The 27574-nt window shown below is 42.8% G+C and overlaps 1 protein-coding gene across 1 annotated transcript in view; it reads right to left on the bottom strand.

Annotated features, from left to right (window-relative positions):
- Nucleotides 1–1734: 1734 nt before the first annotated feature.
- Nucleotides 1735–27574, bottom strand: part of col4a5 (collagen, type IV, alpha 5 (Alport syndrome)) — a gene marked incomplete at its 5' end in the record, with an annotated part of 95305 nt that continues 69465 nt past the window's right edge. Inside the window, 14 exons of the mRNA XM_084327702.1 lie at nt 1735–4141; nt 6341–6513; nt 8401–8515; nt 10697–10874; nt 11960–12172; nt 12805–12903; nt 14056–14184; nt 14471–14542; nt 14812–14884; nt 15515–15648; nt 20831–21016; nt 25318–25368; nt 25481–25660; nt 26562–26688. Coding sequence (XP_084183828.1) covers nt 4060–4141; nt 6341–6513; nt 8401–8515; nt 10697–10874; nt 11960–12172; nt 12805–12903; nt 14056–14184; nt 14471–14542; nt 14812–14884; nt 15515–15648; nt 20831–21016; nt 25318–25368; nt 25481–25660; nt 26562–26688 — 1812 coding nt within the window. The 3' untranslated portion in view covers nt 1735–4059. The remainder of the gene's footprint in view (nt 4142–6340; nt 6514–8400; nt 8516–10696; nt 10875–11959; nt 12173–12804; nt 12904–14055; nt 14185–14470; nt 14543–14811; nt 14885–15514; nt 15649–20830; nt 21017–25317; nt 25369–25480; nt 25661–26561; nt 26689–27574) is intronic.

Here is a 27574-nt window from a genome sequence, read left to right as displayed (position 1 = left end):
ATGCTAGCAGAATGAATGGATGTAAACGTTATTTAACAAAAGGGAATGCAGACTGTTGTAGCTTGGACTGGGCTCCTTATAACAATAACTTGACAACACGTTGGTAGCCGCAGTTAACAGGGTCTGAATGTAACGTTAACTAGGTAGCTAACGTTAGCTCACGAGCAACGCTAGCCAGCCAGCACCAAACTGATGACGTTGATATCAGGAGCTATCAGTAGCTAGATAACATTAGATAACGCCTCATGTATTAAACAAAAGTGAATAGATGACTGGGCCATTTTGTTTAATGCTTGTTATGTTGAAAGAGGAGCTCTGAGCTGCTCATGCATTCGACTCTTGCGTGGTAACAATAACTTGACAACACGTTGGTAGCTGCCCGCAGCTACTTGGTACAGCTCTGCTGTAAACACTGGAAATAACCGTGCGGGTCTCTACTGCGCATGGGCGTTGAGCAACAACGGCTCCGTATCCGGCTCATGCAGATTACATGGGACCATTGTCGGCGAGTTTTGGCGAGTATCCAAAACGGAAACACCTTTTCAGCGTTGCCAGTAGGACAATGCGTTTTCCTGCCAAAACGGCGTTTCTTTTTAACTTGGACAGCAAACGTAATCATTCAGCAACAAAAACGTTGCTGTATTCCCCAGTGTAACCATGGCCTAAGAAAAATCTGGGATGCAGCCTTTGCAAACTATGCACCAAAGTTATGGAACACACTATTATGGACATTAGGGAAGCTAGATCTCTTAATATTTAAAAAAAAAATAAGCTAAAAACTTACCTCTTCACCATAGCCTTCTAATACACTCCGCTGTTGATTGTACTGTAGCACTATTTTACTCTGTCCATTCTATTGCATAATTTTACTATCTATTCTAATCTACTATTTTATTGCACTGTATTATTTTACTCTGTCTATTACTTTTTATTACAGGTTCAAAACTGTCAGGTATTAAACTGTGTGGCTATCAAACAAGAGACTGTCAGGCTTTAAAACTCTGTAGGACCCAGGCCTAGAACTGCACCCTGAGAGAGGGAACTGCGCCCTGAGAGGGAGGTTTGCCCTGAGTGGGAGGTTCGAAGGGTCAAAGTGGGTATAAAACATGAGGGAAGGCTGTCAAGTTTTAAACTGTGGATACCAAACAGAGAAGGTAAAGACGACTTTGAACTGTTGAACAGTAATCCAGAACTATTTTATTGCACTGTAATTATTTTTTTCTATTTCTATTATTATCTATTATATTCTACAATTTTATTGCACTGCACTATTTTACTCTGTCTATTTTATCTTACTCTTTTTATTATTGTCTATTTAAAACTGAATCAAACCATAAACAAGGTGGCCTGTTGGGATGAAAAACTGTGATTTTATGTCTGCACTTTATGTGCTCATTTTATGCCTGTCTTTTTTTTGTGAAGCACTTTGAGCTGCAGTTTCTTTATGAAAGGTGCTATACAAATAAAGTTTATTATTATCTCAATTATGTAAAAGAAATTGCCCTTTTTCATCAACCTCATGTAAACTACAGTAAGAGGATCCCCTTACACAAAAGTTATCATGGTAGTTTGATGGTAATTTTAGTTTTACCATGGTACTCAGCATTGTATCAATTATTGACCAGAATTACTTGGTTAAGTCTCCCTTTGAAATGCACTGAGCTAACATGGCTAACAGTAGCTAATGTTGCGTTAGACATTCTGCTGTGTGGGGAAGGACCGAATGACATCAAACACAGGGGAAGACAATCTTTTAATACAATTGCCCATTGCTTTTACAATACTTATTTATCATACAAAATAAGTATCTCCTAGGCTTGTGGTTCAAACTGCCTCTAAACGATGGCATGATTTGATCTTGTTAATAATTTTCAAATGATTGTTGAGCCATTTTTTCTCACAATATGACACAGTGGAGCTTTAAGCTTGACAGATTCTCTAGGGAAACTCGCCTCTGTCAAGATGGCGGCCACACATTTTCACAAGGACAATACCTTGGACATTGAGTTTATTTCAGTCTTAAAAGTTTATAACAACTTCTGGATAACATAACATGAAAACAAAACAAAACAAACAAAAAACAAAATAAAAACAGAATTTTTGAAAATGAATAACTTTTTTTATCGCACCCATGATGACAAACATTATAACAAAAAAAATAAAGCAGTTTTGAAAAACAAAATATCACAGGATAATATTCTCCCCCGACAGCTCATGTACTTACAGTACATCAGGAATCTTTACATCCGATTTAAATGTAAATACATAAACCAATGTTCAATTAGACAGAATTAAGTGTGAACACTCAAACTGGTGTCAGCTTTTGAATTGTTATTAAGTGAACACATTATGGTGACGTGAATTTGAAATCAAAGTCCGGATGGGAATTGCAATAGAGCTTATGGCAGTCGAACCCCAAAATGAAGGCCACCTTATTAATAGCAAAGCCCAACACCCATAAGTGTTGTAATACATGTTGGGGTTTCCCAAGGAATCAACGTTTTATTCAAATCCTTTTCTTGTGTGAAGAGTCACAACGTTCCCCAATCAAGAAACTATCTCTAAAAGCAAGCAAATCCCCCCTTTAAAAAAAAAATCATTTCAACAATGATTATAACTACAAATCGTATACAAAAAGGTTGAGTGATTGGCATTGTTAATATCATACAAGATTGTTACGTCTTAGGGAAAATGGCTCTTTTCGTGTTCAGTAGTAGCATAGCTAGTCGTTTTTCTTCTGTGAAATTCATGACCTTTTTCTGGTGAAAATAATGAACGATCTCCCCGCAGCCAAATAAAGTTCATATACCTTTATCCATTTTTTCAAATATATATTTATTTTATATATATAAAATACTGTTTCATTCATAAAAGCCTTACTTTGTACAATATCTGAGAGTGAATGTGTCATCAGTGAGCGAGGAAGTGTATGAAGGTGTGAGTGTGTGTAGGTGTGCGTGTGTGTGTGTGTGTGTGTGCGTGCATGAGTGAGCGAGCAAGCTAAAAAGAACCCGGAAATGTCTTAACAAATAGCTAGTACCGTTGCATGACCTAATACACTAAAAAAGGTGTTTTACACAATATACACATTTTATTACTTACAAAAACAAGAAAAGAAGTAGGCCTATTGTTAGTAGGCAGGGCTACAGCAGAGTTAGTACCACCAAATGAAAAAGTAAAAACAACAGAAAAATGACGGAAAGAGAGAAAGAAAAAGTTTGTGAATGAAAAGCTAGAAAGATAGAGAAAAAAAAGCAGAGTCAGTCTCGCTAGGAAAGCTCATCGTCAGTGCATCTCTTCTCTTGGATGTTCGGAAGTCAAAGTGCCGATTTTGGTAACTGTGGAGACCATCCGCTCCTTCGTAAATAAAAAGAAAGAAAAAAGGAGAAAAAGTGAAAAAGAGGAAATAAAAAAATAAAAAGGGAGCACTTTTCTCAAAAAATTTACCACATTTGCACCTAAGTCAAAAAAAATTGGAAAAAGAAAAAGGAAACTATTCTCTTTTGAGGGAGAGAGAGAGAGAAAGAGAGAGAGACAGAGAGAGAGAAAGAGGGAGAGAGAGAGAGAGAGAGAGAGAGAGAGAGAGAGAGAGAGAGAGAGAGAGAGAGAGAGAGAGAGAGAGAGAGAGAGAGAGAGAGAGAGAGAGGGAAAGAAAATGCACTTTTGTTGTCACACATCCATCATGGTACCATTTGTGTGGATATTTTTTTCTGCTTTCATTTTGAGGTACTTCTTTTAGAAAAGAAAAAAAATACTAAATATGAAATTCATTTATGTCAGTTTTTTCTTGTGTTTTTTTTTTGTTTAGTTTTTTTAGTTTTTTTTTTAAACTCTGTGTTGCGCAGTAGCACCAGTGATTCAGTTTTTCGGGAAACAATGCACCGTTGGAATTCCACCTTTGTCGCCGCGCTGACGGTATCTCCGCGTGACACTCAAACGTGACGTCCGCCCTCCGTGTAAACCCCCCCCCCCCCCCCCCCCTGTCCCGCCATCCAATCATCGGTGTTGTCGGTTGGTCGTCCCCGGCAACATAAGCTTTGCGTGTGTCGCCGTGAATCGTTACGTCCTCTTCATGCAGACCACGCAGCGGCTGACGCGCGTCCGCAGGTTGCCTGCCTTCAGCGTCTCCGACTGGGGCTTCCTGTTTGGGTCAGAGGGGGAGACACGGCATGTTGAGGTGGGGTTTGGAAATATACAAATAAATAAATATCATATCTGTCTGTCTGTTTTTGACTTTGTATTGTCACTGAAATACTATGTACGCTCTGTAACACTCATCTTCATATTAGTCACTTCTCTTCACTCAAGCTGTAGTAAATCAATCAGATTTCTTGTTGTCAAGTAAAAAGAAAATTGCACGTGACTAAATGATAATAAAGTCTCAGATTACTAGTAATGTTATTAGTAGGGCTGTCAGTTTATCGCGTTCATTAGATTAATTAATTACACAGCAAATTATCGCGTTATGAAAATTAACTCAACATTTATTAAAAAAAAATTATTTATTTTTTTATTATTATTTTTGTGTATCTCATTCATTCCACAAGAATGTAGAATACACATTTACAGACTTTTTTTTTAATATGGTCCATTTGCATGTTCTTGGTATCTGATTCTAGGGACATCTATGAATCTCAGGGAATGTATTCCCAGTGTCAGAAATACAGTGGGCTAGATCCACAAAGAATGGATTGCACGGTGCAAGTTGCACCCTTACTTACAATTCATTATGAATTGAAAATGGGGGACCCTGATGTAAACAAGACGAAAGTCTTTCTCTGGTAGGCTCAGCTTCTTCCCCCAGGCCATCAGAGCCTTGAACAATGAACATTGAGTGCCACAGAACACTGAACTATCCACACACAAGCACACACGAGCACACACACGACACGCACGCTGTGCACGCTCACACACTAGCAGCCACTTTAACTATCCACACACAAGCACACACGAGCACACACACGACACGCACGCTGTGCACGCTCACACACTAGCAGCCACTTTAACACGAGCGGGCACACACTCACGCCACACACACGCACACTTATGGCCAAGAGGAAAGGCCACTTTAAATTAGTATAACAACAGGAACAGTGTATTGCACTACTAAAGCTATCTAGCATGTCCTATATGCTCTGTAAATACTATGTACAGATACCGAGATGTCACACCATGTTACCTGTTACCTGTTTATTGCACAATGTTGTTTTTTTATTGGATTCTATTATATGTTGTACCACTGTTTTTTTATTGGATTCTATTATATGTTGTACCACTGTATTGCACATCGTCGCGGGCAAGACCACCCGCATTTCATTGTATACTTGTATGCCGTGACAATTAAAACTCTTGAATTGACTTGACTTGTATTGAGCCGTACTGTATTGTACCCATTCTGCAATCTGTTAATAACATTTTCGTTCAATCAATCAATCTGCGCGGTGATTGATTGAATGAAAAATTTATTTTGAGTACATTGTAATGAACCAAATGAGAATATCAATAAATCTTTTTTTATCTTTGACTGTGAATAACACCATGCTCAAATTGACCAGACCTGAAAAATCTAAGCAAATTAATAGATGGAATATGATTAAACAGAAGGTTTTGTAGATACAGTACTAAATTCTGCCATCCGGACACATGCAATTTGAAATATGATTATAGAATATAGAATATCAGGCATAAAATGGTTATGCGATTAAAATGCGATTAATTAGATTAATTAATTACAAATCCTGTAATTAATTAGATACATTTTTTTAATCGCCTGACAGCACTAGTTATTAGTAATGTTAATATTAATTAATTAATTAATTAATTAATTAATTAATTAATTGTCATTGCATTTACATACTGCTTTTCTAGACACCTTTTGCTTGCCTCCGTCACCACCACTGTGTAGTAGCCAACCTTGGGCTATGCAGACTTCATACACTTGCACCAGGCACACAACACACTACACAATGGCCGAAAGGCTCAGGAGACAGGGATTGATATCAGCCAATTAAGGGGGAGGGATGATTAGATGGTGTCAGAGTTTTAGTATTTGGCCAGGAACGTCGGGAACTCCCTACTCTTTGCGATAGATGCCCCGGATTCTTTAACGACTCAACTCAGTTAACATCGCAACTGTACAGTGTCCCTATCATACAATATAATATATAGAATATGCAAACTATCAAACATTAATTCGTACATTTCTTTAACACTGATTAAACGGCAGTATTGTGCGACCAATCCTGTGGTATGCATGCTATTACTGTGGTTATTATAATAATATTGGGGATATTGTCGGCCACCCCTAACCAATATAACACGACGGTATGCGAGTACGTACCTGAACATCTCGTTGGGGTCTACGGTGGCCAGCCAGAAGCTGTAGGAGTTGCCGTAGTAGTTACACGTCCCCCTGCCGTGGCACTCGATGAAGGGAGCGCTGCGGAACTCCTCCAGGCAGGAGCCGGGCGAGGCCAGGGCCTGGCCGGAACCCTCCGCACCAGCGCTGGTGTGCTGCAGGACAGAGAGATTTGTTTATGGATTTGTTTATTTATGGATCCCCGATTAGTCTACACCCATGGGTGAAATACTATTCTTCCTGGGGTCCTAACACACAACCTACAACATCACAGTGCATTACATTACAGTAACAAAAAAACAATAAAAACATAAACACCTTAGCCTAAGCACATTCTCAACATCTTCAAAATCTCACAAAAAAACACACACAAAGGCTCCAACCACAAATACAATACTAACTACACGAACTAACTAAACTAACAATACTAACTAAATAAATCACTAACTCTGTATTTCACCATTCATAACAGCATCCTTCAACTTTTTCCTAAAAGTAAATTAGTTGCTGATCATCATCATCTTCACAGGTATACAATTCCAGTATGCAGCAGCTCTATTATTACATTACGGTTCTCTTAAGTGCATTTGGGTAGAGGTAGAGTAAAATGGAGACGGTAGAGAGAGACGGTGGATTGGTGGATTGATACTTAGAAAAGGGTAGGCCTGTCCCCGACTAAGGAATTGTATAGTCGACTTTGATTGGACCAAAATTTGCAGATAGATGTTGTAATTTTGCAACCAAGGGCCTCGCAGGGCTTTTACAAACCCATGTGGGAAGCCGTAATGACTGTGATTTAACTTAAAGGGGACATGCATTGCTATTCCATGCACTATTTGGGCAACTTTACACAATTCCTGTGAGTCTATGGAAGACATCTGTAAGGTTTATTTAAAAAAAAAAAATCATTGTTTTATATTTCTAATGGAGTACTCAAAAGCATCATTTTCCAGCCTCAGGATTTCAGCCTGTTATTGGATGGGCTCCGCCCATAAGCGCTTTCAGTGAGTCACCCACACAGCGTGATACATACGAGAGAGAGCGAGAGAGAGAACGAGAGAGAGAACAAGCAAGCGAGAGAGAGAGAGAGAGAGAGAGAGATGTCCCTGACAAGTCAAGTTTGTGTATGTGTGTGTCCCCGACGAGGGAGAGAGATGGCGCACACACATTTACACACACTTCTGCAGTCCCTCCCGCCGTCCCTCTCTCTCTCTCTCTCTCTCTCTCTCTCTCTCTCTCTCTCTCTCTCTCTCTCTCTCTCCCTCTCTCTCTCTCTCTCTCCCTCTCTCCCTCTCCCTCTCTCTCTCCCTCTCTCCCTCTCTCCCTCTCGCTGTTCTCTGCCTGTCAAACCCTGTTTGAGGAAGTGTCGGGTTACAATGAAAATGAAAATTGTGGGCGGGCATTGGCTCCAACCACAGAGCCAATTGGATCACAATCAGCTCCACCAGCGCCTCGTTACGTCACCTTGCGAGTCAAATCAGAATGACCTAATTAAATGGAGGAGGAAATTGTCGCAACTGAATGAGAGCAATCCGCCAATATGGTATTTAGAGACACAGACCCATTGATACTAACTCCTATTACTATATAACAATGCTAAACACTGAAAAAAGCCATTTATAATGCATGTCCCCTTTAAATCAGACATTAAGCCCAAATGGAATTTTTGCATTCAAATGAGAGATTGGCAGTCGACTATGGCTCCTTTCGATCGATCGGTCGAGGTCAGCCCTAGTAAATAGTGAATGGACTGCATTTATATAGCGCTTTTATCCAAATCGCTATATAAAGGACACATCGACACATTGCCCAGAGGAGCCGGAAGCAAACAAGGAACGTTCAGATGATCAGACGACCACTCTACCTCCTGAGCCACTGTCGCCCCACTTACAGATGATGGACGAGAGCACAATACACTCTGAAAACCAGAAAGATCTGTACAGCACCAAAACGTTTGTTTGGAAAGAGAGAGGAAAGTGGAAATGGGATGTGACTCAGCAGCACAATCAATAATGTATATTTATTATAAAGTTATTTCATACCATCATGAAGGAGTATCCTATCCACAGGGCCTCCCAGTAGGATGGGCAGCTGGGAATCTGGATGGTCTGACTGTGGACCGCGATCACCATGGCTGGGGCCTCACACACTGCACACCTACACACACACACACACACACACACACACACACACGCACGCACGCACGCACGCACACACGCACCACTTAAAATCAGATACCCATCTTATATTCATCCTCATCCCTCCTTTCTGGTGAGTATCTTTGGTACTCTGGTCCTAAAGCCCTGCGTCTACTGAGCCTACTGTCCTACTGTCTCAATAAAGAACCTTCTCGCCTGTGTCTCTCTCAGCCTTCCTGTCTCAATAAAGAACCTTCTTGCCTGTGTCTCTCTCAGCCTTCCTGTCTCAATAAAGAACCTTCTCGCCTGTGTCTCTCTCAGCCTTCCTGTCTCAATAAAGAACCTTCTCGCCTGTGTCTCTCTCAGCCTTCCTGTCTCAATAAAGAACCTTCTCGCCTGTGTCTCTCTCAGCCTTCCTGTCTCAATAAAGAACCTTCTCGCCTGTGTCTCTCTCAGCCTTCCTGTCTCAATAAAGAACCTTCTCGCCTGTGTCTCTCTCAGCCTTCCTGTCTCAATAAAGAACCTTCTCGCCTGTGTCTCTCTCAGCCTTCCTACTGTCTCAATAAAGAGAAAACTCTGGACTGCGCTCTCTCCTTAAATAAATACAAATGAATTAAAACAATGAAAAGCCCAGTTATTTCCTGTTGCTAGCTGCTTCGCCTGGTTGTCTTCTTATTAAACATCACTTAATCATGGCCTTTTGCCTCAATCCCTGATGCCTCACTCCCTGATGCCTCACTCTCTGCTGCATCACTCTCTGCTGCCTTACTCTCTTGAGTTCTCACTCCCTGTTGCCTCACTATATGCTGTCTCACTCTCTGCTGCCTTACTCCCTGATGCCTCACTCCCTGATGCCTCACTCTCTGCTGCATCACTCTCTGCTGCCTTACTCTCTTGAGTTCTCAATCCCTGATGCCTCACTCTATGATGTCTCACTCTCTGCTGCCTTACTCCCTGATGCCTCACTCTATGCTGTCTCACTCTCTGCTGCCTTACTCCCTGATGCCTCACTCCCTGATGTCTCACTCTCTGCTGCCTCACTCCCTGATGCCTCACTCTCTGCTGCATCATTCTCTGCTGCCTCACTCTCTGCTGTCTCACTCTCTGCTGCCTCACTCTCTGCTGCCTCACTCTCTGCTGCATCACTCTCTGCTGCCTCACTCTCTGCTGCCTCACTCTCTGCTACCTCACTCTCTGCTACCTCACTCCCTGTTGCCTCACTCTCTGTTGCCTCACTCCCTGATGTCTCACTCTCTGCTGCCTCACTCTCTGATGCCTCACTCCCTGATGCCTCACTCTCTGCTGCATCATTCTCTGCTGCCTTACTCTCTGCTGCCTCACTCTATGTTGCCTCACTCTCTGCTGCCTCACTCTCTGCTGCCTCACTCTCTGCTGCCTCACTCTCTGTTGCCTCACTCTCTGTTGCCTCACTCTCTGTTGCCTCACTCTATGCTGTCTCACTCTCTGCTGCCTCACTCTCTGCTGCATCACTCTCTGCTGCCTCACTCTCTGCTGCATCACTCTCTGATGCCTCACTCCCTGATGCCTCACTCCCTGATGTCTCACTCTCTGCTGCCTCACTCCCTGATGTCTCACTCTATGTTGCCTCACTCTCTGTTGCCTCACTCTCTGCTGCCTCACTCCCTGATGTCTCACTCTCTGCTGCCTCACTCCCTGATGTCTCACTCTATGTTGCCTCACTCTCTGTTGCCTCACTCTCTGTTGCCTCACTCTCTGCTGCCTCACTCTCTGCTGTCTCACTCTCTGCTGCTTCACACTCTGCTGCATCACTCTCTGCTGCCTCACTCCCTGTTGCCTCACTCTCTTGAGTTCTCACTCTCTGCTGCATCACTCTCTGTTGCCTCACTCTCTGTTGCCTCACTCTCTGTTGCCTCACTCTCTGCTGCCTCACTCTCTGCTGCCTCACTCTCTGCTGCCTCACTCTCTGCTGCATCACTCTCTGTTGCCTCACTCTCTGTTGCCTCACTCTCTGCTGCATCACTCTCTGTTGCCTCACTCTCTGTTGCCTCACTCTCTGCTGCATCACTCTCTGCTGCCTCACTCTATGTTGCCTCACTCTCTGCTGCATCACTCTCTGCTGCCTCACTAATATTTATTTTTCGTGAATGTTCCTCGAATTCCTACCCCGAACCCCTGTTTCATGTCTGACCCTTCCTATGAGCTCCCCCCTCCTATGTACCTGCTGATGAACGGTTTGATGCCCTCTCCGGTGATGGGGGCCATGGACGAGGGCATGGGCTGGGGCGTGGACAGCCAGTAGGAGTAGTCATTGCGGGAGGCGAAGTTACACACGTTGTTGATGTTGCAGAACATGAAAGGCATGGTGCTGAACCGGCGGAGACAGCTACCGGCCGTACCTGTGGGCGGAGGAGGAGGAGGAGGAGGAGGAGGAGAGTTGGGGAGAGAGGGAAGATACGAGAAGAAAGACAAGATGAGAAGATCAGAGTGTTAGAGTCGAGTTCACAGCCCTGACCTTCTGTTTTAGCGATCACTTGGTTTATTCTGGAACGTTTTCAGCTCATGACCCACGTGAGTGCCTTTGGTCTTGGGAGCCGGGCTCATTGAAACAGACCACCTGGGGACCCGCTAGAAGCAGGCCCACGTCCCATTTTGGGTCCCGATCCATATAGTTTAAGAACCACTGTGCTAAATCCTTCCAACGGGGAGTCTAATACACTATGTGCCTGTCTGCATGTTGGCACTTGTGTGTTTATGTGTTCGTCTGAGTGTGTGTTTTCAAATATATCCTTTTCCTCCATATACCCTATTTCGGTTCAAGGTAACTATAAAAGGGGGAAGGGTCATCATGTCAGAATACCAGCGTTCTATGCTCTGCTTGGTGCCAGTTCTATTGAAGCCTGTATTCAAATAAAAAATATACCAGATATCTGAGGAAATATACATTAACCAATATAACAAACCTTAGCTAGTTAACAATGCAACAAATTGCAGATGATTCTGACTACACTGTAAAAACTGAGCGTCATCTGGCAATTTTTTTTATCTGCTAATTTTATTCAACCAAAACTGTGTAAAATGAAATTCATAAATGGTTCAAATTCATTGAATTCAGCTCAATTCGATTTCAAACAGTACATAGTCTTTTTTAATATGTATAGCTTACTAATAATTATTTAATAAATATTAATTAACCCCAATCCCAGTTTTTACAGTGTACTGAGGTAATAACCTGTCTAAATAATGGTCTTAAACGAGGAGATGGCAATTCCATTCAACTCAACTATCGGCCGAATTGAACGTTTCCACACTTGGCACCAATGTGTGTTCACGCGCTACAGTGACGTGATGACCCTTCCTTCCTCGGCCCTGTTTGTGCACCCTCTTGTTACCTCACACGTGGAGTGTGTGTGTGTGTGTGTGTGTGTGTGTGTGTGTGTGTGTGTGTGTCTGAATGCCGCCCCTCCTTCTCCGTCCTCCTTACCCAGGTCCTGTCCGTGAGCCCTCTCGTTGCCCTGCACGTAGAGCAGGGAGTAGCCATCGTAGACCACGCTGGTTCCGTCGGGGCAGAATGGGACGTCTTGGCCCTGGCTGTGTCTGGTGATGAGGAAGCCGTGCGCCACCGAGGCTGATCCCGGGAGTCCGGGGGGACCCTGCAGACCGTCTGAACCAGGGGGGCCGGGATAACCGCGCTGACCTGGGAACAGCAAAGACATCAAAGAGAGGTTAGGGGTCAGACAGAGAAACATTAGAATATACCGTATCGGTCCGAATATAAGACGATCCTGATTATGAGACAACCCCTCTTTTTCAAGACAAATTCTTTGGAGAAATACTTTTTTGAAGACCAAATCTTGCTTTTATAAATAAAATGATGTCTGTCTCCTGGAAGTGGCCACTTTGTGGACAGCGGCAAGCTTTTCTCTGACTTCTCTGGATTTTGTTTTCTATGAGATCTATTAAACTAAAAAGTAACTCAAAACAGCAATCTAGAATCAAATCTATGCATTTATTGAATCGACAATCAATTTCTAATCGAATCGTGACCCCAAGAATCAAAATCAAATCGTGACATTCCTTGAACCGTGCACCCCTACTAAAGTAGACAAATACTACAAATAGTTTTGTTGCTGGTAACGTCAAACCCTGGATATGTATATACTGTAGTCCATGTAAGGGATTCTTAGAATATGTATTCACCTTTACACCTTTGCTTATTAGAAGATGCAGCTCAGTGGGGGAAGATTCTTTTTTTAATTAGAGAGTGGTGATTGCTGTCAGTGAATGAATGGTGTCGGTGTGAAGCTTCTGGTCCTGGGAGCCACTTACCAGGGGAACCAGCGGGTCCAGAATCTCCCTTCCTGCCGGAGGGGCCACTGAATCCTGGGGGCCCCTCGGGACCTGAGTCTCCTGATGTACCTGGCTGACCTGAGACAAGAGAGAGAGAGAGAGAGAGAGAGAGAGAGAGAGAGAGAGAGAGAGAGAGAGAGAGAGAGAGAGAGAGAGAGAGAGAGAGAGAGAGAGAGAGAGGGAGAGAGAGAGAGAGAGAGAGAGAGGGGTTAAAATCAGCTAAACACTGACAATAGGAGATGCTTTGTTCTCAGTGAAATGTGATATTTTTTTCTGCCATAGAAATAAATACAATCTAACCGAGAACTATCACTACTTTTTAATCTTTCAGTCTGACCCACATTTAAAAACATATTTTTCTCTGAACTGTGGATAAAAACATTTCTGAGTACTAATGTACCACTCTACACTATTTGAATCTATTTTGAATTTGAGTGTGTATAGTTACATTGCAGCAAGGAGGTGCATAAAAAGATTCTCCAGAAACATTTGAAGAACCCATTTCACTCTTGAAGACTAAAGGAAAAATGGATATCCGCTGAATTATAGCTCCCAATACTTCATTGAAAAGCAACGTTTCAACCCATCAGGCAAGTCCCTCAGTCTTCATATTGGACCTTCACCCTGGAAAAAAAAGGTTGGATGTGCACACAGCTCCTCTGCTCTGTACCATTTTCACTCTTTCCACAAGCAACTTTTGGGACTCAGCCCTATGTTATAAGATTAGGGTCTGCTCCTTTAAGAGTGATGCATAGTGGGATACAGGTGGGCTACGCAAACAGCGAATAGTGTTATGAGAAAGGGTGTACGCAGGAACGAGAGAAGCAGGTAGCTTGTTGTGACATATATGTAACGTTAATCAACCATATGATATGAAGAATGCAATGGAAATAAATGCCCAGTCCTGAAGATAATGGTTTCCAGTGGTTTACTGTCACCACCACACATCTAGAGGGAATTACCCCGAAGTCCGGCAAGTACGTTAATAAGTATGTGACTGTACATGACCACTTCGGCCCTGGAGTGAAGAGAACACTCTCCTGTACTCTTACTAAAGTTCGAGTTAATACAGAAAAGGGTCCCACCCACAGACACGATATTCATTTGCATTATTACTACAGTATAACTGTACTCTTAATGTACTAGTAATGGATCAAACTATTAACAAATCATTCAAGAATTCATCGCCATTAACTCTGTGTCTGAAAACCACTAACTAACAACACTAACCAGAGAGTCCCTCCAGTCCAGGGGATCCGGGTGGTCCTCTGAGGCCAGACAGACCCTGAGATCCGGGGGATCCTCGCTCTCCCTTCACCACGATGGGGGCTACTGCTATACCGGAGTCGCCTGGTAGACCTGGGGGTCAAAAGGTCACAGGGCCAAAAAGGTCAGATTCAGTTTTCTTTGTGTCGGTTTGGAGTCATTAGTGTAGTGTAGTTAAATGTAAAAGTAAATATGCAAGTACTCGTGTGTGTGTGTGTGTGTGTGGTAAGTATGTGAGTGTGTGCTACGTTGTGAATGTGTGTTTCCCGGTGTTTTTATGCATACTTGTGTGTATGAGTATTTGTGCATGACTGTATATGTGTGTGTGCGTGTGCGTGTGTGTGTGTGTGTGTGTGTGCGCGTGCGCGTGTGTGCTTACCGACTGCTCCAGCATCTCCGGGGTCTCCTTGGAGTCCAGAAGAACCGGCAACGCCAGGATCTCCCTTCCCTCCTGATGCACAGAAACGCATCACAGAAGAGATCAGATCTACACGTAGCACCTCCAACACAAAATCACTGCTTCACAATGAATGAAATAGTGGGTAAATAAAACAATAAATGAAAAGAAAGTAAGAACGAGACGGGATGAAAGCAGAGACAGGGAATCAGAGTGGAGGAAAAGATGAGTTTGTTGCTCATCGAGTTCATCCCTCCCCCAACCCTCATGATATGAGATGGACTGGAAGTGGAACAGAGTGGCGTTTATCACTGGACACTTACCCGGGAACCCAGGGACGCCGGGCAGGCCGAGGTCTCCCTTCAGACCGCCGGGACCAGAACTACCAGGGGTACCCTTGGACACAGGACACAAGACAGGTTAGAGACATAGACTAGAGATCACGACTGATCCACAGACAGAATGTAGCGTAACTGAGCACTTCTGAACCCTTGTAACGAATAACCACGTAAGCCCATTTTGTGTTTGAATAACCACGTAAGCCCATTTTGTGTTTGAATAACCATGTAAGCCCATTTTGTGTTTGAATTACAGCTCAATGAAATGAGGTAGATGAAGAAATAAAGATAAGGATTGCAAGGATTGTTATTTTCTTTGGGGGAGGAGTCCTTGGTTACCATGGCAATCACTCACTAGAGATGATTAGAATTTAGAAACATCTTTAAAACTCACGTTTCACCACAAAATGCAGCAGATTCTAATTTTACTTTAAAATAACATCACATTTAATAATTTTCTCTGAATATGTTTGTTTTGTAGCAAGTAGTTTAGTTGTTGCCGCCATCTTTGGCCTCACAAATCTCTCCATTAAAAATGCCCAGAGTGCTCCGTCTACTACTACTACTACTACTACTACTACTACTACTACTACTACTACTACTACTGCTACTACTACTACTACTACTACTACTACTACTACTACTATAGCGTCTCTGATATATAGTGACTAGATTTAGATTCTCTTACCGGGAATCCACTTGAGCCGCTCTCTCCCTTCGCTCCGGGGAAGCCGGGCTGGCCGGGAGCACCGGGAATACCCTTATCTCCCTTGAGCCCTCCACTACCAGCGGGACCGCGGGGACCCTCAGGGCCAGAAGGACCTTCACATGCAGAGGGCAAAGGTCAGGAGGGCCCACAGAGAAATAATACACTTGCCATTGGGCTTTATGCATGGTCGACCATTTAACAACACAATAAATAGAGGAATGTACTGCATCACACACAGATCATCATATTCTACATGCAATACACAGAGAACAATCTCAGATGATATTCACCCGGTAGAGAAGGCTAGCTAAGTACATCATTTTATAAACACTTTCACACACAGAGAAGAAGATTATGCTGTATATAGGCCTGCGGGTGACACAATGAAACAATAAACACAACCGAGCACATCCTGGGGAATGGAGGGGTTTCAAAGTGTGTTGCATGTGTGTGTTGAGTGTCGTGTTGATGATGCAGTCTCGATCGAGAGTCACAACCTGACCTGTGGGGTAAAGAGATGGTCAAAAGAAAGAATCCGCATTATTAGGTTGCTCTGTTCGACCCCGGCCTGACAAAGCTGTCCTTCTGTGTCCCGTTCAAACAACATACTAGAAACATGTCTGAACCAATCTCGACGCATTCAAACCACAGAACACATTTAAATTAAAGGTGCACTGATACCGATATTAGAATGGGAACAATCTTTTTTACTTTATACTGGTACCAAGAAATGAATACTGGCACAATGGCATTTGACGATAATGAAATTATGTTTCAATTCCATCAGAGAATAAAGACATTGCTGTTTGATCACATTAAAACATAATAATGTAATTGTCGGTATACAGTTCTGTCAACTAAGGTCAATATCAAAGTACTCAGGTTGGTATTTGGTATAAGCGAGTACTCCGAAAACAAAGCTCTACTGTACCATACCTGTACTGGGCCAGTGACTACCTGTACGGGGCATCGGTGCACTTCTAGTTTACATGTCTTACTAAACATCCCTCAGTCCCCACGTACGAGAACATGTATCACAACATACGGCAATACGTCAAAACCATCAAACCATTGGAGTCTAACCTGGAGGACCTAGGTTCCCAGAATTCCCGGGTTTAGCAGAGCCGCGTTGACGGCAAGGGGCAAAAAAGAAGAAGATGTTAGGAGCTAGCTTGGCAACAACAGCCAGGCTTACCAAAGTAGAGTAGAGTCTTCAGGCAAATTAGCCCAGAAGTATGAAGCTAAAAGGCAAATGGCCAACTGAAGGAACATTTCATTTGGCACCACTAGCCACATTGTGTTTATAATTTTGAAATGTTATATGTTGTTTTAAAGGGGACACATATTTTGAACATGGGTTTTGCCTAGTCTTTGTATGGATTTGGAAGCTGCCTGAAATGTTATTTAGGTCAGTGGTTCTCAATCGTTTTTGTTCATGACCAGCCCTACATTGTCAAGTATAGAAAGAATGCTTTCAACTTTGACACAGAATATATTTCTAGATATTTAACTTGATTAATGATAGCAGGAAGGATTTAGACTCCATATTCATCATCAAGAAAGAAGCACCAGGTCCTATACCAAAGATTATGAACATAATAATGTATTTGTACATCTTTTCGCAACCCCCCAAAATCATCTTGCGACCCCCTTGATGACCCCCCTTCCGATTAACAAGCAATCAATTCGCTGTGCTTTTTGGAGCCAGGAACACTGCCTACCTAATGTACTGCCCAGTTTGTAAAGTGTTTTACTTTTGGGGCGTGGTGTAGCCAGGCTGGGAAGGAAATAATACATTTTTAATTCAGTGTGTGCTACACTCAACAAAAAACGGCATATTCAATACAAGTGAAGAAATAACTACTTAGAATTAGATTTAAACTAGTTTCTTTACAAAAAAGGAAGTTGTATACAATTGTTGAAAATATACATAATATGTCCCCTTTAAGCTTTTAAGCAGAATTTTTATTTTGTCATTTGAACAGTGAGGACTTGAGAAATGGGGCTTTGCAACTTGGATATATTTCTTCCCTACACAGTTGGCCATGGTCCTTGAAATGAATGAAAAACTATATGAAAAAAAATAAAGTTCTAAGTTAACATACTACAATCATGTTGACAGCACTGTTCACAAAAATACTGAATTTAATCTATGTTACAGGAACAACTTATTTATATATAAATCTACTGTATATAAGCAACTACGATTGTTTGTAATCATTTAAATTCCACAAAGAGAAAAATATGAATAAACATATAATAAAATCAACAAGTTAGTTGGATAGTGTGTTACTTTGGTGCCATTATTTTTTATCACTTAATGCAAAAACACATTCTGTGACAGTTACAAACATCACTACCATGTTGATTATGTTAGCAAGAAATATATTCAACCTTTAAATCTCAAGTGTGTTATGTCTTAGTAGTATATTCTACAAGGTGGTCTCAAGCAAAATAAAAGTGCTGCTTACTTTTAAAAGAAAAAAGGTGCCTTTCACTTATCCTCAGTGTGCAAAAGAGGTTGAAGGGAACAGATGTTAAGAGACAGATGCAGGGTCAGAAATGGAAATAGTGTCACGCTTCAATTAACGTGGACCTGGACTTCTGAAGATCATAAAAGACCTGGAGCTCAAAAAGGTGCTTGTTAGGATGCATCAAAAAGGTGGCTTCCCGGAGAAGGAAGGAGGAAGGGAGTGAGTTAAAACCGGGTGGTGGTCTAGAGGTGATGTTGATAGAATGTTAAAGAGAGCGTGCAGTAAGAAGCCTGGACGCCGTTGATCTGACCTGATGGACCTGTGATGGCCGGACGCACCGATCATCCGACGTGGGGGCGGGGCCACACCACGAGTGGGTGGGGCCAGGCCACAGGAGACAGGAAGTAAAATGTCAACTTGAATCACCCCGCACCACCCCAAAAAAACAACAACACTTCGAGTGAACCGTTTCAGCTAGCCTGACACAGCGCTGGCATGGAACTGGTCTCAGCTAGGCTAGGGTTATGCAATCTTTTATATATATATATATATATATATATATATATATACGATTTGAGAATAGCGGTGTACTCAGCCCAACATGTAAGAAGGGTTTTAGGTCAATCACACATGGCCTACACTGATTTTAAACCTGGCATTCCCCCATGTGAGATGCGCTATTGTCTCGGCCAAAGGAGATACTTGGCTCAGCGATCCTTTGCCATACAAAGATACAGATCAAATCTTTAAGTCTACACCCTCCCAACGGATGCATGTTCTGTGGTTTCAGTACACGGAATAGTCATGTAATTATAGTTCACTGAAGAGCTCAATTTAGTGGCGGAGTGAGGGTGGGGTGTTGGTCCTGGGGGATCCGGCGGTCTTGGGGGGGGGGGGGGGGGGGGGGGGGAATGTCCAATTTTCAATGTCTAATGTCTTTTGTGTTGTTTGTGATGTCTTTATTATTTTTCTTTTGTATTTTGTATTATTAGTTAAATCTTGATCGATAAGTATTTCTTATTGTCTTATCATTATTATTGTTGTTGTGTTATTATTGATGTTGATGTTGTGTTGAAAATGCAATTATTATAATATTTTTTTATTATAGTTCACTGTATCTGAGCCCAGTGTGATGCTGCAGTGCTGCGTCAGGCTCGGTTCTCCAGCTGTGTGTTGGATGAGAAACATGCAGGTGAGGCATCAGTCGGGACACATGACGACACACTCACAGAACAGCAGAGTGAGACGAACACCAACCTCCTTCTCAACTCCAGTACAGTATGATGAGGGTTTAACGCTGCAATGACTATTAATTGTGATGATACAGTAGATGAGTGTAGGATACTTGGGCCAGTTTTATACTGTCATATTTTAAAGCTGCCAAAAAGTAGGTATCCTTGTTATTTTCAGATGATTTCGGAAATTATATATATTGTTACATATCGCTACCAGCCACTTGTTTATACACTAAAAATAAATGTGTTGAGGTGTTGTGCCGAACTAAACGCATACAGATGTGTTAAAAAAAAAATAAAAAATTACAGCTTGAAATTATGTTACTATTAACATCTGTAACACCCTGTATGTGTGGTAATTCAATCCTTCAGTGTCAACATTGCCTTTGGACCAGTTGACTTATCTCAAGCCCCGCCCTCTTTTCTTGATCATCCAATCACAAATGTTGTCCCCCAAGATAAAAACATTCAACCTTGACCCTGATTTTCATTGTTTTGAGCCTCCTGTTAAAATGCAGTTGAGACATTGGGGGGCGTTTGTCACTCTACTGTATCAAAACCACTTATATATACCACTTAATACAAGACCACAAATAAAGGACACACAGACACACAAATGAGACTGGAGGAGGAGACACACACATACTTCAGGCCTGTGGAGAAATTAGATAGATTACGGCTTCACCTTCATGGGACCAGGAGGAGAGGGAGTGAGGAAACACAAGGATGGGTGGATGGGTGGATGGGTGGATGGATGGATGGATGGATGGATGGATGGATGGATGGATGGATGGATGGATGGATGGATGGATGGATGGATGGATGGATGGATGGATGGATGAAAGGATATTAAAAAAAGAAAATGCACTGAAAAATGGATGGAAGAATGACACAGACAACAAGTGGGTGGACCCCCATGCTCTTTTGGGGTTGTGGTTACAACCCCCGGGGTGAGAGACACACCCCGGCATTCCCTCGCGAGGTGCAGCAGGGAGGAGAGGTGGGGGTGGGGGTGGTGATGGGAGGGGAAGTGCAGAAGTGAGGTTCGGCGCCGGCCGCACACACCGGGCCGGTCGTATAAGTGCTCAGTGTTACTCGCCAATGATTGGGCAGTGCGCTTTGTTTTGTGCTCAGTGACTCGGATCTCAATGCACCGATTGGCGTGACGGCAGCGTTCCTCCCATGCAAATCAAGTGGATGTCAAGGCAACACAAGCGTTCACACACTGGCCGTGTCTGCCGCGGCTTTGCCGCCTGGTTTTCATCCGGGCCTTTGTTGTGGAGGGTATAATGTTGAACGAGAGACTAGGGGAGAGTGTGAGCGAGAGAGAGACAGAACGAGAGAGAGAAGTAAGAGCAGAGAGAACGAGAGAACAGAAGGGGAGTAAGAGAGAGAGAGATGAGAGAGACTAGAGTCACTGGGTAGATGCTTCCAATACGGCCGATAACTTTGTATCCCTTTCCAATGAACACATTGAAAACAATGGGACTTTTTTTTTTAAATGTTTTACTTGAACCGCTTGTGAAAACCAGGCAGCAATGTCGTGCAGCACAGGGTGTCGGCGCTTCTATCTCTCGGCCACGTACCTCCTCTTCCAGGTGGTCCTGGGGACCCTCCGTTTCCTTTGGGGCCCTGGTGGGCCTGTCCTGGGGGACCATGAGGTCCGGTGCTGCCTGGTGGGCCAGGGAGGCCGGGGAAGCCAGCGTCTCCCTTTCCGCCCGGGAAACCGGGACTGCCGGACTGGCCGGGAAGACCGGGATCTCCCTTAGCACCTGGACAGGACACGCGACCAGAGGACAAGGGATATTAATGAAGAGACAGCAACTTCTCTAGAAGCCACAAGAGTACTTGTTATTATTATTGTTAAGAATATGACAGATCACCACCATATTTATATGTAACGGTTCACCTCAAACTTCGATGCCCCAAGGGAGTTTTGAACCCGGGTCTCCCACGCCGCGGGCAACAACACAGAAGTGAACTCACTGCTTTGTAACGTGTCTATGTGTCTTTTGAGGAAGAGTGAGTTTAACCCATAGCACCGCTCACTCACCCCAGTCCTTCGTGACTGCGCTTCACAATACCATCCGTTACATATATATATATATATATATATATATATATATATATATATATATATATATATATATATCGAGATACAGTTCCATTTTGTTTTGATTTGTTTACTCATGATACAAATGTGAACAAACCCATTTACAGCTTTAAAATATACTGTAACTAGGCCACATTTGAACATGTAGAAGTGTAACAGTACAGACACCAGTATCAACCTGATCCGAGGCTAAACTACCCATAATCAGCATTGATTGATTGATTGATTGATTGATTGATTGATTGAAAAGTTTATTAACAGATTGCAGAATGGGTACAGTACAGTACAGCTCAATACATACAATTGTTAAGAGGATGCAGACCTGAGAAAGACTTTCGTCTTGTTTCCATCAGGGGCCCCCATTTTCAAATCATCATATGACACACACGACATACAGATAGACAGTACTGCTACATCTATACATTTATGACATACCAGATTTGCAAATACAGTACTGTTTGTGATACTAAAAAAATCCAGAAAAAGAGTGTATATACATTTGACATAGAAACTGTGCATTGGAGGAGGTTGGGTAGGTGGGGTGGGGCTGTACATTGGAGGGGGGGGGGGGGGCTGGGAGGGGGGGGGGGTTGGGTAGGGGGGGGGACACTGTACATTGGAATACTGACATACATTTGACATATAAACTGTACATTGGAGGAGGTTGGGTAGGTGGGGTGGGGTTGGTTGGGGCTGTACATTGGAGGTGGGGGGGGGGGGTTGGGTAGGGGGGGGGGCACTGTACATTGGAATACTGACAAAGCCATGCTTGGTCTTTATTGTACAACTGGGTTAGGACATTTGTAGGGGCCAGTTTCGAATTGCAGTCTCCCGTAGGTGTTCTTTGAGAGTGTTTTTGAAGGTGGGTAGTGATTCACATTCCTTTACAGCTTTGGGAAGCGCGTTCCACATTGATGTGGCATAATTGCGAAACGTGTTTAGTCCCTTGTTTGAGCCGAATCTGGGTTTTACATGATTTGTGGAGCTCCCTCTGGTGTTGTGATCGTGGTATTCACTGACCTTTGGGAAGTATTTTGCATCAATTAACAGATATTAAGAATACGGATACAAAAGAACTGAACACAAGCACAATGGTGTTTGACGAGAAATCTGTGAGAAATAAATGGGTGGGGTTGGAATTTTAAGCAGATCAAAATGTAAACATGTAACTGTCTGTATAAAAGCCCAAACAATTGTCTGATAGGATGGAGAACCTGTAAAATGTCAATAGAGAGCAGAGTTTTCACTTTCGCTGTGTACTCTTCTTCGCTGCTGAACTACCGGTACCGGTACCTGTGAATCGATACCGGTACCCAACGTTACCTTTTTTCGGTACTTTAGTCTCTAAAAATGTAATCTACCTACCTCAGTCGTGAAAAAAATTATCCAAACTTCAAATAACTACACTTTCGACCGTTTTCGGCTTGCCATTGCCCCGACTGCTTTGTTGTTGAATCAAGTCAAATCCTAGGTAAGCGTATATATTGTGTGTGTGAACATTGACATGAAAAGAAAGAAAGGTTAAAAAAAATAAAAAATGTGTAAAAAATATATATATACCGGTATATATAATTTTTTTTAACGGTATCTCACGTGAATTGATAGTCTGTATTACCGACGTGTTTCGGTAAGTACCTTTAAAAGTGCCGAATTCGGTACCCATCCCTACTAACTACACACCCTCAAGACCCCTACGCTCTGCATCTTCTGGCTGCCTCAAACCTACTCATATCCAAGCTCCGGGAGGGTCATCAAAGAGAAGTCGCCTATTCTCAGTCCTTGCCCCACAATGGTGGAAGGACAGCCGAAACCCGTCCAATCTTTCGCCGTCGACTAAAGACGCACTTCTTCAACCATTATCTGAATTAAAAAGAAAAAAGAAAAAAATATCTAACCCTAACTAACCTTACTGTCATGCACTTGTCCTAATAAACTAACCTACACTGTAGCACTCAACACTTTGATGAACATTGGGTCTCATTCCCGAATATTTTCCAAAGATATATTCTGGAAGACTTATCTTGGAACCACTGAGACATAATCTATGACAAGTACACTCTGAGTCCTGAACGTGCTGGAGATATGTCTTAAGTGGCTGAAATGGTCGCATAAATTATATGATCTGATATCTGCTTGGAGAATGGCATTCTGTCGTAAACTCCAAAGCGCGTTCCCGTTCAGCTCATTTGCATACAAAACACCGCCTCCATAGTTCCTTATAAGGCAACTGGTGACGCAGCTGTGTGAAATGGAATGGCGGAAGTGCTTTGCGAGCCGCGTGATTACGAAACCTAGCGTCAGTCAGTGCCAATCAGAGAGCGTTTCGTAATCACGTTTGCGCCCATCAAAACTAGATTAGATTAATGTATTGGCATCATATACAGCTCGCGGTACACACCTGCCGCAGCGCGCGCGCACACACAGACACACACACACGCGCGCGTGCGCGCAGTACTGTATATGAATGAATGAATGACATATAATATATATATAGCCTACGGCGGGCGTAATGAATGAACGCAGTATGGCTTATTATTCCATAAGCCTATAGGCTACTGTTCATTCGTAGGCGCACACAAGACTTGTTATGGAATATTAATGCAGTCTATTTCCACCGATAAGCTTTAGTTCTTATTTATTTATCCACTGTCATTTCAGTGTTGGTGTATAGGCTATATAGTGTATTTCAATATAAGTTTAATTGATTAATGATATATTCGAAGGAATGCAGGTTTATAGCTATATCAACCCCCTCCAATGTACAGTAAATGACCAAGTATGGTTTTGTCAATATTCCAATGTACAGTTTTGCTTGTACAGTGTAAGTCTATCCCCCACCCATCCCTACCCAACCTCCTCCAACAGTTTCTACGTCAAATGTACTCTCTTTTCTGGACTCTTTTTGTATCACAAACCGTATTTAGATACTGTATTTGCAAATCTGGTACGTCATAAATGTATAGATGTAGCAGTACTGTCTATCTGTGTCATGTGTGTCATATATGTTATGATGAATTGAAAATGGGGGACCCTGATGTAAACAAGACGAAATTCTTTCTCTGGTCTGCATCCCCTTATGTAATTGAGCTGTACTGTACTGTACCCATTCTGCAATCTGTTAATAAAGTTTTCAATCAATCAATCAAACAAAGGTCTGTCCCATTGTATACCAATCAATGGGATACATTGCATGTTGACCTGCATTCTTTCAAATGTATATAATTAATCATTAAAACAGATGTGTAACAAATAAGAAATACAAATTCCACAGAAGGCATTAAATTATTATTATTTTCAATCATTTCACAATAATTGCATAATTGTGTTTGAATATCTGAGTAATTATTTGTCCAAAATAGCTGGTTCAGATATGGTTAATCCAGCTGCCCTGTGATCAGATTAATCCATATTATTTATTTTTCCGACATCAAATTCGTAATTTCTTATCGTACAAATATTGTCATATTTATTTTAATTATGATTAAGTAATTAATTCCAAGGAGGCCTGTAGCGTTGACGTGAAGGAATCACTATGAGAACACAGTCTGTCAAGTTATAATAACATTTTAAATTAGTCAATCAATCATGAGATTTGATCGTGGGCTGAGAGCATATTTAAGTGTGCTCCTCAGCACTCTTAGATCTGCTCTCAAATAAGATCTCAGGAAAATTTGAAGACTCCCACTCCCAGCCCTAATATGTCTTAAATAGGCAGAAATCTGGCTAAGACGAAATATTTTGTCGTAACTTCGTTCGAGAATGAGACCCATTGTTACTCAGCTGATAGAGTTGTGCCCTTCCTGATGACTTGTCGTACAGAACTTGTAAGTCGCTTTGGATAAAAGCGTCAGCTAAATGACTAAATGTAAATGTAAATGTAAATGTACTCAAACCGAAGAACTCGTACTTGGGCAGCAAAATACAGATACACCTCTAATAGTAAAGTGGTAATGGGCTTACCATGTGAACCTGGACGACCGGGTTCACCTACACCTCCGAAACCAGGCAGACCTGGAACAGAACGGAATGATGGGAAAAGGTGTTTCATCATTTGATACGGCATACAGGTTATTAATGTCTAATGTTTAATATACAGTCTACGTGAGACGCCCTCTCTACTCACCTGCATCTCCCTTCAGTCCGGCCGGTCCAGGGATTCCGTCGCGACCCGCCTGACCCTTCTCTCCGGGGAATCCTGGAGATCCTTGACGGCCGCCCTCCCCGGGTCTGCCAGGTGCTCCGTTGATGCCGGGACCGCCAGGACCGCCGTCCAGACCCTTAGGGCCAGGAATACCGGGAGAGCCTAATGGGAGAATGGACAGAGAGTTAAGCTACCAAACGCTGGTCGAGCCATGTGAAAATTAACGTATAGTAAAAGTGTGGTTTTTCCCATCTGCACAATCCAATTACTATAGAAAATCACTACAGGAATAAACGTATACGTAGCATTTCTAAGGTAAAACCACAAGGATACTTATGTTTCTATGATAATCCACCGGTGGCACATCTATGTGTACTATAGGTTCATTTTCATACAGGAAACTCTTGACAAAAAAATAGTTTTCGATGCCGGTGCTACGGGTCCTAGTAGGCATTCAATCAAAACACTGGTGAGGTTGTTGAGAAGATAGGACATCTTCGGTACTGATACGGTAGCATTTCAAGTGCTATTCAAGCGATAGTGAAAAAAGGAAATAAATGGTAAATGGTGCATTTATATAGCAATTTATATACAATTTTGTTTCTCACATTTTACCCATTCACTCACACATTCACACACTGACGGCGGAGGCAACCATGCACAGTGCCAATCTGCTCATTGGGAGCAATTAGGGGTTAAGTGTCTTGCTCAGGGACACTTCGACACGCGACCCGGGAGGAGTGGGAATCGAACCGGGAACCTTCCGATTACCAGACGACCGCTCTACCTCCTAAGCCACTGTCGTCCACGGAAGTCTTGTCTTGAGAGAAATTAAGAAGTCAGAGTACTGATATGTATACTTGCTATGTATACTTGTTTTTTTGTCTAAATTTCGTCCCTTTGCGGTATACTTTTTCATTGGGACACATACTGTACGTATCATATGGATGGATCCCATAGCAAGTAGGTCAGCATGGGTTCAATCAGACTATTCTAGTGTTGAGTCAGGCGTCACTCCTTCTTATTCTCCACACGCCTGTCACCGGAGTCCGACAAGACCCACCTTGGAATCCCGGGAGGCCGGGGTCACCCTTGCTGCCTGGTCCTCCTGGCAACCCTGGCAGCCCTCCACCTCCGGGGGTTCCCTTCGCTCCTGGACTCGCTGGGTAGCCTGGGGACCCAGGGTCACCCTGCGGGATGGGGAAGGGGGGGGATGTTAGATTCATATTCAGTTCTATTTAGATGTAGTGCAGTAGAGTATGTGTGTATGATTATGTCATTTTAGGCAACAGGATGTAAAATGCAACAGGAGGACGGACAGTGATGTACCTGAACGCGGTCAATGAACGATCGTTCATGAACATGTCTACAAGATACACTATACGACTAAGGTACCCATGTACATGTCAAAATACTTCCCAAAGGTCAGTGAATACCACAACCACTACACCAGAGGAAGCTCAACAAATCATGTTAAACCCAGATTCGGCTCAAACAAGGGACTAAACACGTTTCGCAATTATGCCACATCAATGTGGAACGCCCTACCCAAAGCTGTAAAGGAATGTGAATCCCTACCCACATTCAAAACCGCTCTTAAAAAGCACCTACGGGAGGCTGCAATTCGAAACTGGCCACCGTAAATGCCCAAACCCCCCACCACCTCCTAATAGACAGTCTCCTCCCCACCGCATTTATATATTCTCTCCCCGCCGTATGTATATTTCTCTCCCACCCACCCACCCCCTCCAAATGTACAGTCTCCACCCCACTGTATGTATATTTCTCTCCCACCCACCCACCCACCCCCTCCTAATGTACAGTCCCCTCCCCATCATATGTATATACTCTGTCAGGATCTATGGGTAACAGTACTGTATATTTGAATACCGTTTATGTCACAAATGTATCAGTACAAATGTGTCCCTATGCCATACATGTCATGTATGTTGTGTATGTCATAAATGTCGATATGAATTGAAAATGGGGGACCCTGATGTAAACAAGACAAACGTCTTTCTCTGGTCTGCATCCCCTTAACAATTGTGTGTATTGAGCCGTACTGTATTGTACCCA

The sequence above is a fragment of the Notolepis coatsorum genome, assembly GCF_963971535.1.
Source record: "Notolepis coatsorum genome assembly, chromosome: 13".
NCBI classification, from domain to species: Eukaryota; Metazoa; Chordata; class Actinopteri; order Aulopiformes; family Paralepididae; genus Notolepis; species Notolepis coatsorum.
This window is presented reverse-complemented; position numbering and strand designations above follow the sequence as displayed.